Raw genomic sequence first — 18,636 nt, forward strand, 5'->3', positions numbered from 1 at the left:
TTTTCATTCATTTCATTTACCTGGAACTATCTGATAATTTAACAATAAGATGTATTTAAATTGTTTTTGCTAAGACTTCATAGATAAAACACTATTTTTTAGTAGATTGCTCTACGGATGCTTATGGAATGAATTGTAGTACGAAATGCAGCAAAGGTTGTATAGACAGAAAATGTGACATGAACTGCACCAATGGATGCACATTTTCAAATGAAGGACCAAGGTGTGACAAGAACAGTTAAGTGAATCAAACGATTTTGTGCAACAACAAAAATGGATATACAAAAACATTCTTTCTTCTAGAATCTTTGATTCTGCAAATAAATATCATACCTCAAATTATTTGTCACTTGTATCAAAAATTATTTGTGTCGAACCTGTGAATTTCCATTTATATTTTAATGATTTAATGATTTAAATTGAATTAATGATTGAAAGATAGCAATATTTGCATAGACTTAACTTCGATTAATATATTTATATTTTTTTTAAAAAAAGCAATCCGGTTGATTACTTTCAATTATTGCCAAACAATGCCGTTCACTGAATACTAGTATTGATTAAACAACAGTACTCACGTGAAGAAAAAAGAGTAATAGTTGTAATAAGTAATAAAAATTTTAAATAATCAGTAATGGGAAAACAACATTTCTGCTTCCTATCTTGGCATCTGCTGATTTCTCGTTTTTCTTAATGTAAAAGAATATACTTTTTGTAGATTTAGAACCACAAACCGCTGACTCACACTTTAAAGTAGTTATAGGATCACTTGGAGCTGGTGTTTTTCTCTTAATTTTATTTGGTGTCATTTTGTATATATTAAGGTAAATATTCATGCAACTTGTATATTCTAACGTAATATAATTTTATTTCATCATAATTTGACCGGCGTCTGTCGTTGACTTTGTCCTCATTTTTTCTCAATACTTATATTTTCAAATCCCCCTGAACTCATTTCAATGAAAAGCGACTCAAAATATCTAAGTAATAAGGATTGCCTTCACTCTGGATATGATTTTAAAGTTTATTATCAGAAGTAAAATATTGTTTAAAGAAAAACTGTCGATTTTACTAGATATATTCTTAATTTGAGGAAGATATGCAATGACAAAGAAAAATTTATATTTAATACAGTAAATTTTGACTATTATTTTATTTCACTAAATAAAGTTTTTGATGATATACAATCGCAAAAGTTCGGTAGGGGGGGGGGGTGGCTTGTACCATTTTACATTATTTTGTGTTAATATAATATCGTGACTGTATTATTTCAAATCATATGCAAATATGAAACCAACAAATAAAGACAATATGGGTAGTTTTCGACAGTGAATTATTAGTGTGTAAAATTTAGAAAATGATGAAAGGAACTCAGAATACATTTAAGTCTTTAACTTCGATGTTGAATTAATATAAATACGTCAAACTAAACCCACAAAATTTTACTGTTTTCCACTCTCGAATTTGTTCCTTGTGATAATATCAATTGAAAGAAAAATTTAATAAGGGTTTATGATTTTGAGGGATTTTTCGATGAAAATTCAGAGGTCATAGCATAAAAAGTAGCTAACTGGCGTAGTTATTTGAAAGGAAAAAATAGCACCCAGTAGTAGGGTTATAATGTACAATAAGTTATTTTTCGTTCTTACTAGTGGAATGATTAAAAGTAATCCTTTAGAGAATTTTAATTTTTTTTCAAAGGATTATGACAGTGATGCATTTCATTTTACTTTTACGAAGAGAGAAGTTCTCAAATTATAAGTTCTAAATTATGATATTCCTATGCAAGTACTAGAGCAACGTTTATGGAAATAAAGAAAGGGAAACAAATGTAATTTTAGAACTGATTCCAAGGTGAGCGATATGACATCTAGTCATCAACTTTAGTCGATATTTCATTTTTAAAAGCAATTTGAAAGTCATTGGAATATATTTAACATTGTCTATACAAATATATTGAGTTTTGGATTTACGTTACAGGCAGAGACGAAATAAAAGTAAAAAGGCTGATGAAAGGGATGAGACAAGGGGATTTTCAGCCATGGATGAAATATTGATCAAAAGTAGATGTCTATGAATTTGTAATTATTTAAAACATATATATAATTATATATAAACTATTTTTAAGAAATTGTTAAATAAACTGTATTCAATCTACAGGTAAAGAAAAGCCAGATGTTAAGGCCGGAATCCAAAATGACGTTTCAAAATCAAATACGAAAGAAAAGAGTAAAAGATTGATATCAAAAGATTCTCAAAACTTGAATGGTTTGACAAAATATCTTTCTGAAATCAACAATTCAAAAATGGAAGAAGAATATAAGGTGTGTTGAACAAGATATTAATATCCAGCATATAGAATTCCCATAACTTAATAATTTATAGTTAAACGTTTGATGAATTAATTCATTAGATACAATTATACAGGCAATTCCAAAAGGAGAGTTACACTCATGCATTGAAGGAAAAAGACAAGAAAATAAATCCAAAAACAGATATACTACAATCTTTCCATGTAAGTTTTTTTGGTGACTTATTGATTAATACATTTTTCTTATACTTGTAATCAGTTGCTTAGTATCTATTCATCATAAATTAGAACGTGATATGACAAACGTCGATCAATTGTTTGAGGATATATTTTTCAAAGATGATCACTCTCGGGTTGTTCTCCGTACCTCTACAACTGAGTCGGACTACATTAATGCCAACTACATCGAGGTCAGTTGATGTGTAACATCACGTTAATTTATTTAATACCAAAAAGATTTTAATACTATTACCGTTTGAATGTTTGAAACATGGATGTGTAATTATCTGTGTTTTTTATAACAGGATGTATTTGGAAAGAAAAAGTACATCGCAACACAAGGTGAATGATTCCTAAAACTAGAAATACATATGCTTTTTCCGATTAAGAGACATATTTTTTTCTAAATATCGTTGTTTTAAATAGGACCAAAGGATAGAACAATCACTGATTTCTGGAGAATGGTTTGGCAAGAAAACGCACGAATCATCGTTTGTCTCACAAATACTAGTGAAGCCAAGACTGTATGTTTATTTTTTATAAGTTTGAAACAAAAGAGATATATTTTGTGTTTTGGTCATGAAGATTTAGAGAGTATATTGTATAAATTTTTGCATTGAAATTGTTATATAAGTTTCTGCAATCGTTATTTTAGAAAAAATGTGCCAAGTATTGGCCGGACCTAAACGATAAACACATGGAAGGGGACATCAGCGTACGCTGCCAGAAAGAACAAACCTATGCAGAAAATGTCGTCAGACATCTTAGAATAAAAAACAATTCAGTACGTTGAACAACTTTATTGGATAGTTTCTTTAATTTTTCATCAAGACTTTGTCGAGCTCATATAGTTTGACTATTATATAGAATAGAAATGAATGCCACAAGGAATAAATTCGCCAATGATTTTTTTTTCTTAGAGGAAACAATCTATTGAAGGGTTTTGTTCTTCCTCTCGGTTTTTTAAATTAACAATGCCATTCAAATACAAGTTTTACTACGTTTGGATTGGCAAAGCTCTCTGGACTAACTTCTGGATAATTAAATTGACCGAGACATGATCTTTAAAGAAAATAGCGCTGCATCAGGGAATTAAGTTTAAAAAACCAAACAAATCACACTTCCAAAAAAAGATGGTTTTAAGTTAAAAAATGCCTCTTTTGTCACTATCTTTTTTTTAGTTACAACGATCAGAATTAAGGTAAAATATAAAATAATTAAGTAATGAATGGTTGCGCATGTGTTGAGATGTTTTGCAGATATTTGGATATTTGTACACTCCTTGGAGCATGATGATATGTTCGGACAGTTTTATCGATACATCATGATCATTATAATTGCTTATCATCCAAATTTATATCATTTCATATTCATTTGATTGATAGAGAAAAAGAGAGCAAGACAGAAAAGCGCTGAGCAAATATTCAGTATACTGATATATATTCTTTTGTTTTAGACCACGTTTGTATGAATATGTACACTGATCTTATTTCAATCGACTCGACAGCAAGCATTGATTAACTAAACTTAACTGATACTGAATCAACCCTTCATCTGATATAACAGCATGTCTGATAATCATTAAAAATGGCGATGAAACGTCTGTTATTAAAAGTTGTATCGCAGAAGAACAAAATCGTTATTATAGTGAAACACTCGTAATCCATATCATGTGTGTGAGAGAAAGTTATGCATTTCAAGAAAGCAAATCAAACACAGCATTTTTCTTATACAGTTTAGAAAATGTTTGCAAAAAAATTGTGTTCCATTGTATTGGATTTGATACCGTCAAATTGGTTATTACACTTGTGTCAACGCTAGCCATTTTTTTTAGGTGGCTGGGCAATTTTGCTTACTGACATTTTTTAATAATAATTACAATTTACTATTTCATATTTAAGGATAATACAGAGCGCGAGGTGTTCATGTTTCACTACACACAGTGGCCAGATCACGGGGTCCCAGAACCACTCAGTCTAGTGGTGTTCCATCGTCACGTGATGAAAACTGTAGAAGATCATCCAATGAGATACATTGTGGTACACTGCAGGTAATTTTCTCGTAAAACATGAACCTACATGAATTTACTTATTGGTTGTTTGTATGTGTAATGACGGTGTCCTAATGTGTTACTATATTCATACAGTGCAGGTATAGGTAGGACGGGAACCTTTATAGCATTAGATGCCCTGTATAAGGAAGGGGAGAGAACTGGAAAAGTGAACGTTCCAGTATATGTAGAGAAGATGAGGAATGCTAGGATGAACATGATACAAGGAGAAGTAAGTGACTTTCAGTCGTTGATGTGGATAAGAATTCTTTGTAGAGCATATTTATTAAAAAAATAAACAGATGGGTTTTAAACTTTTAAGTGATCTATCTTATTTATAACCAGTATGCTTGTTGGGTTTTAAGTGTAAAGAGTATCCCTTTTAAAGAAATAATTACCATGAAATACTAATGATCAGCATCATAAAAGGTCTTTTAAATTTTTGTAAAGTTTTAGTATTTTTGCTAAAATAATTAAGAATTTCAATATTTTTACCAGGATCAATACAAGACTGTGTATATGGCGTTACTTGAGGCTTTCAGAGGCAGACTCCGTGCTGTACCTGTGGATTTCTTTCTCAAGGAATTTCAGGATCACTCTTGTTATCTGAACCATGGAGACTTCTCCAAAATATCACCATTTGCTTTAGAGTTTGAGGTACATGTACTTTAAAGTAAAAATAATTTGACAGTTTATATCATAAAACTGGTTCTTTGCTCACCTGAACTAAAAGTTCTGAGAACCTTAATCATTCATATGGGGTTTTTTTATGGAAACACATTTTGTCATTTTGGAGGAGATTGTTATTTGGTATGTGCTTATTTCTTGCTTTTGGAAGATGAAATATGTTTATTTTAGTCTAAATCAATGTAAAATAACCAATTTAGGATTGTATGTATGTTGATCTTTGACAAACTTAACTAACCTACCTTTTTAAATTGCATTTCTAACATTACTGTATCCCCTTTAGGAACTGTTGTCGTTTAGAAAAGTGTATACACATGAGGATTATAAATCTGGAATGTCGAACATAGCAGCAAACTATGTTCCAAGTGTCTTACCAGGTAAGTTGTCTGCATGCCTATATTGTATGCATGGTGTGTGAAGTAAACGGCAAGCAATAAATACATCTTGAACTCTTTTCAACTGTTTTCCTTGCTCAACTATCTTTACACTTGTTCACTGTGGGTGTGATATTTATAACTATAGGTGGTCTTATCTATCGTATGTTTGTTGAGAGTTAGTTCACACTAACTGTTTTGCTTGTTTCATGTGAATGCAGTTGAGAGATACCTATGTCCATTAACAACAGAAAATCTATATTACAACGCAGTCTGTTTACAGGTATAAACATATACATTTATCATTATAGTTAAAAAAATAAGAATTTACAGAATTACATCTGGCTTTACCTGCCTTTAAGGACTATATAGAAAAGTGTCTGCTTTTCTTGAGCAAATTTTAGTATTTATGTTTTTGAAGAGGAACACCATTATCCCCTACATCTAAGCGATGACAATCAGATTTTTACTCCGACTGTTCTTAGTCAAAAAGATAATGATCCGTTTAAACATTCTTTGCTTATCTTCATGCGTTGATATCACTGAAAAAGCATGAACACTTGTAAATGTGTATCTCAAATACTTAAAAATCGTTGAATTACAGTCGTTTACCCGATGTGACCGATTCATCAGCGCCCAGTTCCCTCTACCGGATTACACAGAACACTTCCTGACTCTTGTGAAGACTTACTATACATGTACCATCGTATCGCTGTATCCTCTAGGGGAAGTGAAATCGGTACAGTCTTATATATTCTTTAGAGGAAAATATTCCTCTATACCATAATAGTGAAATTACATTCACGTAGATTTTAAGATTTAAAATTCTACGTTTTACATAACGGTATTACATGCAATTATGAAAGATATTGATTTTAATATCTCGTATTGCAGACTTCTTTTTGGCTACCAACAAAGAATCAACAAAAAACTGTTGGACCTTTTACCATCAAATTGGCTGAGAGTACACAGGCAAAATATGTGACCAAGACTAACATTACGCTACAGCAAAAGGTTTCTCATACTACGTACTCAGTTATACAATATACTTGCAAATATCAATAAAGACTGAACAAATGAATATCATAATACATAATCCTTTTCAATCTTTACAGGGAGGAAGCAGCATGCGAGTTGCTGTACTGGAGTGTAAAGGATGGGAAGATGAGTATGACAGCAAGAGTAGAAGAATACTGATCGACCTTGTTCAAGAAGCCAAAATAGAGGAAAGGACCCATCCTACTGGGAGAATACTTGTCCTCTCCAGGTTTGATATATTCAAGCATACGCTCTTTCATTATTAACAAACCCCCAAACAGTGATTCGATACTGTTTCTACTCTAGAATGAATCTGTTTTGATATATACTAGTATAATAGTTGATTCATCCAACTTAATGCCCATCAGAGTAGCAAAGATAAAATACTGTAAGTTTGTTAACAGTGATGGTGCCAAACGGTGTGGTCCATTTTGTGCGGTATTTAATGCCCTGGAACAAATGATGTTGGATGAAGGAGTGGATTTATTTACCATTACACGGCAGCTTCAGACACGGCGACCGGAGTTCTTGTCCAGTCTGGTAACATTAAACCGTTTTTATACATTTTAGCTGTCGCGATTATTCCATTTTGTTATGTTCAGAAAACCAGTGATGCGATTAATTTCTGTATTACATATTTGATCAATGAAATTGAATGTTACAGTTAATGTCACAGCAAAGGCTTTTCTGAATAGTAATTAATATAATGGGTTCGATATTTAAATTGAATCAAGAAAGCAGCATATTTTTATTAACAAGGTGTATCATTTGTTTTTTCTTTTGTTTTAGAAGGAGTAGCATTTTGTTAACTATTTCGTTTTTGTTTTAGGAGGAGTACCAGTTTTGTTTCGACACGATTTCAGACTACCTACAGAATGACACTTTGTATGCAAACGTTTAGACTTTTTGGAAAATATTTCGGAGTATTGTTCAACAAAACAATTTTATTTAGTGTTCAGAATCTAGTACATGTATACAACATTCTGGAACAGTCTGTGATGAACAATAGTTTTCCTTCTATTTTATACAACAATAGATTTTTTACATTCAATTGAAAATTGTGTTGTGTTTTCTATAGAATTGTGTTCTATTCATTTTTGTAAAAAAAAAAAAAATATCTGATCATTGAATTAATTTAGATGAACTTAGCATTTATGTTTAACTTTTAGACTTTGAATAACTTGAATCAATGAAAATACTTGCTAACTGTCTTATGCTGTAAAGTTCACATTTTAGAAAGTGTCATCTTAGTTACACATCATTCTTTTATTCATATCTTAATTGTTGGTTGTTAAAAAATGTTTACTTGTTGCAGTTTTTTATGTGCTTATTTGTTAGGATTTTTTTTCATTGTTGAATTTAGTGAATTTTGTTAGAATATCGTCCGTTGTTTTCCACGTAATTTCATGTCAAGCAGAACATAAATCCCTACATTTTGCATAGGTACTGACATAGTTTATGTTTGTTAATGATTTATTGATTTTTATCAATTTGATTAAACCCGAATCTCCTACCCGCTTCTACAAATTTATTTATAAAATTATTTTTGTATATTTTAAGGGGGCTGGGGGTGGCTGCCATTTTAGACAATATTGATCTCCTTTAAAAGAAGAGCTCCATATAAAGATGATGGAAAATGTTTAAATTTTATAAAAAAAAATATATGAAATTTTTCTTTATCAAATAGTAGTTGATAGCTTCAGAAATCGCATATAAAATTTTCAAATAAATCTGATGGTTTTATATTATATTATATTTCGACCCCCAGCCTTCTTAATATTTGCTTTGTTTTGAGATTTAAAATCTACAGTGTTTTAAAATAATTTGTTTGAAATTTGTAAAATTTGCATCAAATGCTGTTGAATAGTTTATACAATAAAATAAATTAGAGCTACATGTAATAAGATACTGGTTTTCATGATAAACCCACATACCTTGTCTGTGTGTTGATTTTCCTATTGAATGGATACTAGATAGATAGAGAACATAAAGATATATTTGAAATGTAACTCAAATAATCATCTTTGCTATATCGGCAAAGATCAAGTTTCAAAATAAGAACTTTGTACAATTTAAGTAAACTTTCATCATCAAATAAAAATTAAAAAAAATTAAGACAAAATAAAAATGTAAAATTTATATGGTTCTAATCCAACTACATTCCGATAAACTCGTATGTAAAATTCATATTGTTGATTTGTATAGTTTACATGCGCTCTTGGCGTTTTGTTATATATAAATAAGTGCTTATTTGCCAAGCGGACGGGAGTATTATCTGCCTGTTGACCCCTAAAAGACCTACTTGTATATACACATGTACATGTAATAAGAACCCCCTCCCTCCCAGTCCCACACCATGTTCGCTAGCCAAGGGTTTCCGATACACTACGCTTCTCATAAACGTTTATGAGAAGCGTAGTGTATCGGAAACCCTTGGCTAGCGAAGATGGTCCCACACACGCGAAATTAGATTTTCGATATCCCAGTAAATTTTTCGATCAGATTCATCGCCCCCCCCCCCCCCACCTACTAATTTTGTAAATGACGAATAATAGGTCTAATACCATATACACGTACTGTTAGCCTTCATGCTATAAAATCAACGTTGATTTTAAAGTATAGAGGATTAAATCAAAGTTTGTTTTTTAATTTAAAGGGTAAGCGTATGTTTATAGACATCATTTGTCATTTACAAAATTAACGTTATAAAAAATAAAAAAGTATGTCACAAGTTATTGCTTCCATCACGTTTTAATGATTTTTAATAAAAATACACATACCTGTGAAAGAAGTACAGTTGAAATGGAAACATCCAAGATATCTTCATTGGAAAATTCTGTTGGCATTTAATTTCGTCATTTCGTATTCTCTTTGTTTTCATTTGATTTATACTGCCGACGAAAATAACGAAATTAAATCCTCAACGAATTTTCCTGCTTTTACAGTATACCTTTTCACTCATAAAAGTTTAGAGGAACGAAATCAAATTTCTTACGGAGATTTATAATAGAAAATGTTTACATCTATTTCCATTCGTAAGTACTCGGGACACCTCTCGCAATTTTTCAACATTATCATCCGGGCTTATTAATGGCTGATGCTATGCAAAATCCCCGTAGACTTTCTATTTTGGGATGTGTATTGAAACCTGAAGCGGTAGAGGGGGCGTTTCAAAACAGATAATTTAGGTATTTTTTCATATTAGTGGATGAACGTAGTTTGAGCACAAAGGTATTTATTATTATCAAAATATCAAGCGAAAGTGGTGGAAACAAAAACTCGGGGCATACCGGTAGTTATTTATTATAGATGGAGGGCGCCTTTGATCAGATTGAATAAAAAGTTCAGTTAAAAATAATGCTAATAACCATAGAAGAAAACTTAATTTTGAATTTAAAAAAAAAGATAATACGATTTGCATTTTAATATAACTTACATGTATTATAACTGCTTTCTTTTGGTGTAGAATTTTTGTGCTTAAAAAGGCCCAACGGAGTTCCGTACCGAAGCTCTCCAGGATCTTAGATTTTTTTAAAGATAAATTTTTAAAAAGTTTAAAACTTCTCATTATTTCAAAATTGAGACACTACATTGCCTGTGTGCAGTCTAGAATGGCCTTTTTTTTTCAAAGTCATCAAGCCATTGTCTTGGTTAGCAAAAAATTTTCTGTATTCAACTTTTATTAGGGCCCCGTTCTGTGAGCTACTTATAGTCAGTCTGTCAGTCCTAGATCGCTTGTCCAGGGCATATTTTCCTTCCTCTTTACAGAATCTGGCTCATACTTCACCCACAGAAGGGCGTTCATTGACCTTAATCCAAGTTTTCTAGGTCTAAGGTTAAGCTACTGCTATGTCGTAGCAGAATTATCTGAAAAATTCTTGTCAGGATCATATATTCTTTTCTCTTGGTCCAGTCTGGCTCATACAGAGTGGGTCAAGATCATATCGATGGTGTCCGGATAGGGCCATTCGCGTTAGCGCGACATCGCGTTCAGATAAACGAGACATCGCGCTAACACACAACACGCCGTCGCGCTAACGCAACCTTGCACAACACGCCGTGGCGCTAACACAACTTTGCACAACACGCCGTCGCGCTAACACAACTTTGCACAACATGCCATCGCGCTAACACACAACACACTATCGCGCTAACACAAAACACGCCGTCGCACTAACACAAATTTGCACAACACGCTGTCGCGCTAACACAACTTTGCACAACACGCCGTCGCGCTAACGCAACTTTGCACAACACGCCGTCGCGCTAACGCAACTTTGCAAGTTTCACAATCTAGTAGGAAGTCGTGTCAGGAAATATTAGACTGCGCATGCTGAAATTTGTAGGCCTGCATGCAAGCATGGATGAAAAATAAATAAAATGTACTTTGAAAAACATATATTATTTTCATTTATTATCAATGCATGTGAATAAAAATATAGTTACTAATATGTCACTGTATAAGGATATGCTAGCGTGCATATAAATCTTTAATAAATCTACCAATTGATAAATTAACCTTAAATATTTAGTAAAATGATGGGGCCATTTTGAAAATTTATGGGGCCGGGGAAAAAATACAAAGGGTTGGGCCATCTTTTTAAATTGACTGTCATATATAATGGAAAATACTATCAGATTATTATAAAAACATGACATGCATCTTTGAAAATAGAATAGTATAAATAAAGCCTGGACAATTCTATTGTTGACTACCGAAAACATAGACTATGATAAAAGGACTGCGAACGATAGCATTGTCTAGCCGCCTAAGTCATTTATTGAAAGTTGTCTAATTAAAGTTAATTTTTTATAATAATGTAAACATTTATGCATATTTTCATTTAATATAAATGAGTTGGTCAAACAAAGAGAGATAACTTTGTATTTTGGGTTAAAATAGCTCATTTCATAATAGAAAATAACGGAAAACGGAAATGTTTTTTAAAACATCTCCCCCCCCCCCCCTTTGAAACAAAAATTCCTTTTGAGGGGTTTTAATTATTGCTATTTAGCATATTTTTACCAAAAAGTTTGTTGTTTCACGGGGGGGGGGGGGGGGGGGACATATGTCTACAGACCGCAATAAATTCCCCAAAAAAAATTTTGCTTTGAAATTTTTGAAAACTAATTAACAGATATGAATTAATATGAAATTTTACTTAAATATATAACTTAAATATGTTATTATTAAGTTTTTATGCACATATTGGCCGCTAAATAATATTTTCCTCACTCATAGAGACCGATTTCAATGAAATTGTTTTTAGACCCCGTGTTAGCAAAACTTTTGTTTAAAAATGAATACATGTGTAATTTGATTACAAATTTTATTTTGATATAAATTGATTAGGATTTGATTATACTTTTTAGTAGAAAACTTAGTTTTTGAATATCTGACAGGAATTCCGAAATATTTGGATGTAAAATGTAGGCGGGAAACGGGCGTTAGCGTTCGCAGTTACACATACGAAGTAATGCGTTTCCACCTTTAACAGTACAAGAGGCCCAGGGGCCACATCGCTCACCTGAGCAACAATTGCCTTCATTCTGATCAAATTAGCATTACAGTATCAAAATATCTTGACAACTGAGTACAGTAGATCTTGCTAAAAAAAAATTGAAAATCTGCCAATTTTTATCCACCTCTTATTTTTTGGTAAATACAAAGCCCCTTTTGTTGTTGTACCTGTAAGAAGATTTTTCTCTATTCCTATATACCCCCCCCCCCATTTCATGGCCCCAATTTTCTCTAGGGAATCATGGTTTCATCAAACTTAAATCTGCATAACCTGTGCTTTCACACTAAGTACTGAGTTTTGAACCGAAAACTTCCCCAGAATACTTTTAAAGATTTTCTCTTTATATTCCTATGTAAAAATTCAATTCGCCATCACGGTCCCGCCCTACCACTAGGGACTGTGATTTTGCAAACTTGAATTTACACTACCGGAGGATGCCTCTATACAATTTTAAACCTTTTCTGGCCAAATAGTCTTTAAAAAGAAGATTTTTAAAGATTTTCTCTATATATTCCTAAGTAAAAATTCATCCCCCATTGTGGCCTCACCATACCACTGGACTATTATTTAAACAAACTTGAATCTATATGATCTGGGGATGCTTCCACTCAAATTTGGGCTTTCCTGGCCTAATAGTTTTGAGAAGAAGACTTTTAAAGATTATTTCTATCTATAAAAATTTATCCCCCATTGTGACCCCGCCCTACCCCCAGGGACAATGATTTGAACAAACTTGAATCTACACTTCCTAAGGATGGTTACATGCCAATTTGAGCTTTCTTGGCCAAATAATTTTGAGAAGAAGATTTTTAAAAGATTTCCTCTATATATTCCTATATAAAACCTGATCCCCCAATTGTGGCCCCACCCTACCCCCGGGGACCATGATTTGAACAAACTTGAATATACAATATCTGAGGATGCTTCCACTCAAATTTGAGCTTTCCTGGCCTAATAGTTTTTGAGAAGAAGATTTTTAAAGATTTTCTCTATATATTCCTATGTAAAACATGACCCCCTATTGTGGCCCCACCCTACCCCCGGGGACCATGATTTGATCAAACTTGAATCTACACTACCTAATGATGCCTCCACACAAGTTTAAGCTTTCAGGCCGAATAGTTTTTGAGAAGAAGATTTTTAAAAAATACCAACAAATTTTCAATAATTCTCAATTATCTCCCCTATAAAGAGGGCGTGGCACTTCATTTGAACAAACTTGAATTCCCTTCACCTAGTGGTGCTTTGTGCCAAATTTAGTTGAAATCTGTTTAGTGGTTCTTGAGAAGAAGATGAAAATGTGAAAAGTTTACAACAACGACAACAACGACGACGATAGACAACGGAGAAATTGTGATCAGAAAAGCTCACTTGAGCCTTTGGCTCAGGTGAGCTAAAAAAGGTTAAGTTTACAATACAATAAGTTGTTAAAGTTTGTTTCTGGAAGAACAGACTTTGAAAATTTTCTTAATAAATTTTGACAATTTTTTTTACTTTTTTAATCTTTAGTTTTTAAGATCTGTGTACAAACATAGAATTGTGAGCAAATCTCTGTATCTTGCTTAACACTCAAATATGGTTAGTAAATAGAAATTGTAAACAATTAAACACAAGAAACATGCACTATAACAAATAAAGAACACAATTTATTTTTTCGAAATGAATCATATATAAACATGTACATATACCTACATATTTCCGACAGCGATATCAAACTCTATTTAAACTGAATAAACTCGAGAAAATGCCAAGCATCTCAACAAAACCTATTGCATTAATCTACCATTACGCAAAAGATAATGCCGAATTACCGATAGAATGAATTGTATTTCAGTACTTTTTTGATACATCAGATTTTGCTTAATTTGCGCAGGTAAACGGTTAACTGTTTGATTTACCGAAGTCTCTGTTTGATTTGATACGTAAAAATCACGAAATTAAGACGATAGTTCCCAGGTTACAAAGCATAAATAATGAAAACGGAACGAAAATCAGAACAAGCTAACACCAATTAACGTCATGTGTGAAAACGCATTGAAATATTTAGCCTCAATTTACTTCACAAAACGGCACCAATATATTTTGCATGTTTCAAAAATTTCCCTTCATTCGCAAACTGTTGCACAACAAGCAAATTCATCATAGTCAGATCGACCCTTTTTCGCATAATGTCATGGCTGCTTTAAACAAAGAACCTCGTTTTAGAAGTATGGAATACGAGTCTTGGTAAAATGGGTACGCAAACCCGGGCCGTGGCAAAATAAAAGCCGGGGCAGATCGGCAATCGTCAATGCCAAATACGCATTATTTTGCAGCAATATTTACAGCAAATACAAATATACTTGTCCATCAAATATCCTGAAATTTTAATGAGATTGGCAGATTAGTAACTGCCAATCTTTTGTTTTGCCCAGGCCAAGTCTTGTCTACCCATTTTACCGGATGCCGAATCCGAAGCTATTAAACTGATTGAAACACGCCTTTCCTTTATTATTATTTTCGTAATAACTCAGATTTGAAACAGAATTAGACCTTAATTTTTGCAATTTACATTTTCTTTCCAATAAGGATAATTTATGCTAAACTACGTTGAATTGGAACCAGTAGTTCTTGAGAAGAAGATTTTTAAAAATGCACCCCCCTTTTTCTACAGTTTCAAGGTTTTCTCCGCTTTGAATACAGATCGGACTTTTGTTTCTGCAATTTATATTCGCCCTCCCACAAGGATGCTTTGTGCCAAATTTGATTGAAATTGGATAAGCGGTTTTAGAGAAGAAGTTCAAAATGTAAAAAGTTTACAGACGGACAGACAGACGGACGGACGGACGGACGGACAGACGGACGACGGACAAAAAGTGATCAGAATAGCTCACTTGAGCTTTCAGCTCAGGTGAGCTAATAATTGTAGGTGCGCCGCTTGCTACAGTGCACCATATGTTCATTACACAATAAGTCTTTGGCATGTGCATATTGCGCAGAGCGCTGCCTGGCCCTTCCCAGGCCCTGCATATATATATATATATATATATATATATATATATATATATATATATATATATATATATATATATATATATATATATATATATGTGTGTGTGTGTGTATATATATATAAAGCACTAAAAATGGCTAACGACACGAACAATAGAAATTGTCAAATTTTCGGGACAACCAGTCCCTTCTTCAGGCCCTAAAAATAAATTACATGAGTACAAAACAAAGAAAACAAAATCTAAAGCTACTACTAAACTACTTAAGAAACTATAAAAAAGAACAGCTACATTATAAACATTTGTTCACATTCTTAAAGAAGGTGTTGCTACTGTCGCCGATCGCTCTAAAACAAAATCTAAAGCTACTACTAAACTACTTAAGAAACTATAAAAAAGAACAGCTACATTATAAACATTTGTTCACATTCTTAAAGAAGGTGTTGCTACTGTCGCCGATCGCTTTAAAGTATTAGAATACTTTAGAGCGATCGGCGACAGTAGCAACACCTTCTTTAAGAATGTGAACAAATGTTTATAATGTAGCTGTTCTTTTTTATAGTTTCTTAAGTAGTTTAGATTTTGTTTTCTTTGTTTTGTACTCATGTAATTTATTTTTTGGTCCTGAAGAAGGGACTGGTTGTCCCGAAAATTTGACAATTTCTATTGTTCGTGTCGTTAGCCATTTTTAGTGCCTTTTATATTCAGTTTACTGGCTTAGTATCTATATATTAGATCCGACACTTTAAAGATGCCTAGTGTTATATATATATATATATAGTATGTACCCTCTCTTTGGCCCTATCTGGCTCATACTTCACTTAAACAGAGCATAGTGAACAGCTGGTGAAGGTCATAGCAGATTTCTATAAAATCAAGTTTTAGACCATTTAAGAATTATTTTCCATTGGCTTTTTCTTGCTCAGATTAGTTGTAATGGTATATGACTGTGCTATCATTGAGTTTCTCAAATCTTTTATCATGTCTATACAAAATTTAATGGAAATAAGTGTTACTGTATTAATTACATGTAGTTAATTATGTTGCATAACAAATGTTAAACCACTGCAAGCAAATCCAAAATTTATATTGTTAAATTGAAACTGGCTCTCTAAGTAAATTCATGCTTTTTTGTCATCTTTAGCACAACAAAGCTGTGATGATTAGATATACATGAATCTACATTTGATTATATATATAGAAATGGCAGACATTGATCCACAAAGAAATCATCAAGATGAGTCTCCAAACCCAAAAAAGCCACACGTTGAAAAAAGTCTGGAAGAAGATGCAATATTCGAAGAATTCTCCTCTGATGTAAAACTACTGGAAGACTTTGAAAATTTGTATCAAAGCTATTCAAAAATGAAATGACTACTCTTTGTGCATGCTGAAGATTTCCAATTGTAATGCAACTGCATGGTCCCTACACCTTCTCAAAAGCTTTTTGTCAGACTGAGCGATACAAGCATGAGCATAGGATAATACATAACTCTGAAATTGTGAAAAAGTTCTCGTTTTCAAGTATTTTCAAGCATGGAGAAGAACTACTGACAAACTATGTCAAACCTAGAAATGAGTCTCGCTTGCCTCAAAGGAAAGGTGCACGACTTGCATTTGCCAAGTTATTACATTTCTTGTCTAATGAACTACCGGTATATAGAAGGTCAGTACAAACAGAATTATATGTAGCTACGTGCATTCATGAGTTATTGGCATATACATGTATATACTATTCTGAAATGAGAATGTATGCACTTATAAATAATGCAGTAGTAAAACATAAAGTACCAGTTAGTTTTCATTTATTTTCAGATGCAAAAAGATCATTGATGAAAATAAAATGTGGTGCTCAGGAATCAGACTGTACTTTTATATTGGCTCATCATCTACTTTCCAAATTAGCGCTAGCTGTGTCATCCTTTTACAAAATGGACAGTGGATATAAGACGCAGCAGTTTACATGCATGTCCCTGCCAGTGTGGTGAACATCCCAGTGGGATATATAGTGATACTAGCATTGGTATGTTTCATTCAAACTCATCCAAACCTAACAACAAATTAAATACCGGTATATGAGGAAGACCTGACAACTGTTTAAACTTAATTAATTTACTTGAAGTTCTCAGCTTTTTTAAACCTTTTACACAATTATAACTTTATAGAAACCACCCAGTCAATATTTCAACCAACCAGTGCTTCTTTGATCCAAAGAAATGAGGTTATAGAAATATCTTTATTATGTGCTATGACTTTTTGTGGTCCAAAATTACGGACCGGAAGACCTAATACTATATTTTCAGATGATGAAAGGAGGCTCTTATTTTTCAGTGATTATAAAAGAATGGTACATGTATGTTCATAGCCATATTAATGAATAATGGCTTAAAAAGTATAATGTGGAGAGTCTGACTTTCTATTTGATATTTTGGCATGGAAATGTAGATGCCATGATGGACATTTCAATCAAGTTTGTTAAGGAAAAGGCATGTGCTTCTGATGGTTATGGAAATGAAGCCGAAATTGTAGATTTAAAAACAGACAGAGAACAGATTATAGCACAGAGTATTGTGTCTTCATTCTATCAAAAATGGATTAATCCTGATTATACTAATCACATGATCCCAAGCATAGGGATTTCAAAAAAACAAAATTGTTGTGTATTTTTATGACTGTATCAATGATGTACTTCTGGAAAGCTCTGAAATGCCCTACCTGACTGAACAAGGTGCCTTAGTGAAGACAACCATTGTCGCATTATGGCTTGTGTTGAATTTCAAATATTTTTGTTCTGGTATAACTATGAAGGAGTCTGGTTTTAAATCTGGCTTTGTCCAGATTGTTCAAGAAAAGCTGAAATACTACGATGACTTCACCGTGTGAACCAAGAGATGCCATGGAGGAAGAACCGTGGACTTTGGGACCTCCACGAGAGCAAAATGAACCAGCAGAAAAGCTGGAGGATGTCAACAATCTAGCGCCATGGAAAATTCATAACTATAGTTCATAACTTTTATTTTATATCATATCTAAAAGCAGCACCTTTTCTCTATTGGTATAATGTGTGTGCATAATCGTAGCACAAGAGGAGGACTTGGCCAAATTATATTTGCATATTTCACAAATTATTATATCTATACTACTATATTAAAATAATAGACTCGAATTTTTTGTCTTTAATACCGAAAAATCGGAAGAATACTGTCTTTTGTTTTATATATTTTAAACGTAATTGGTACTTGAAGATTACCAATTTGTTTTTATTTTTTCTCAGTTAAGCTTCGCTAATTAATAATCAACGAAAATTCCTCAAAAATTCCCGGAAATCACTTGGATTTTTTGGATTTTACAATCTTGCGCTTGCGCAATACATTCACGCTAACGGGATCTTTAGTTTACGTTTCCACAATATCACATCTGCATGAATAAACTCAGAAATGATAAT

At 32.7% G+C, this 18,636-nt stretch overlaps 1 protein-coding gene and 1 pseudogene across 1 annotated transcript; both read left to right on the forward strand.

The window, feature by feature from the left end:
* The first annotated feature begins 81 nt into the window (after positions 1-81).
* LOC128165521 (receptor-type tyrosine-protein phosphatase alpha-like) lies at positions 82-8,602 on the forward strand. The gene is made up of 19 exons (XM_052830158.1): positions 82-237; positions 719-824; positions 1,981-2,063; positions 2,161-2,324; positions 2,428-2,515; positions 2,651-2,721; positions 2,836-2,872; positions 2,957-3,054; positions 3,186-3,314; positions 4,432-4,580; positions 4,677-4,812; positions 5,079-5,237; positions 5,551-5,644; positions 5,863-5,924; positions 6,246-6,380; positions 6,536-6,655; positions 6,757-6,908; positions 7,084-7,219; positions 7,509-8,602. The coding sequence occupies exons 1-19, from the start codon at positions 129-131 to the stop codon at positions 7,578-7,580; spliced, it is 2,100 nt and encodes a 699-aa protein (XP_052686118.1). The 5' UTR covers positions 82-128; the 3' UTR covers positions 7,581-8,602.
* An 8,331-nt stretch (positions 8,603-16,933) lies between these two features.
* Positions 16,934-18,322, forward strand: LOC128165523 (uncharacterized; annotated as a pseudogene).
* Positions 18,323-18,636: the final 314 nt, after the last annotated feature.

This window comes from Crassostrea angulata, chromosome 10 (genome assembly GCF_025612915.1).
Source record: "Crassostrea angulata isolate pt1a10 chromosome 10, ASM2561291v2, whole genome shotgun sequence".
NCBI classification, from domain to species: Eukaryota; Metazoa; Mollusca; class Bivalvia; order Ostreida; family Ostreidae; genus Magallana; species Magallana angulata.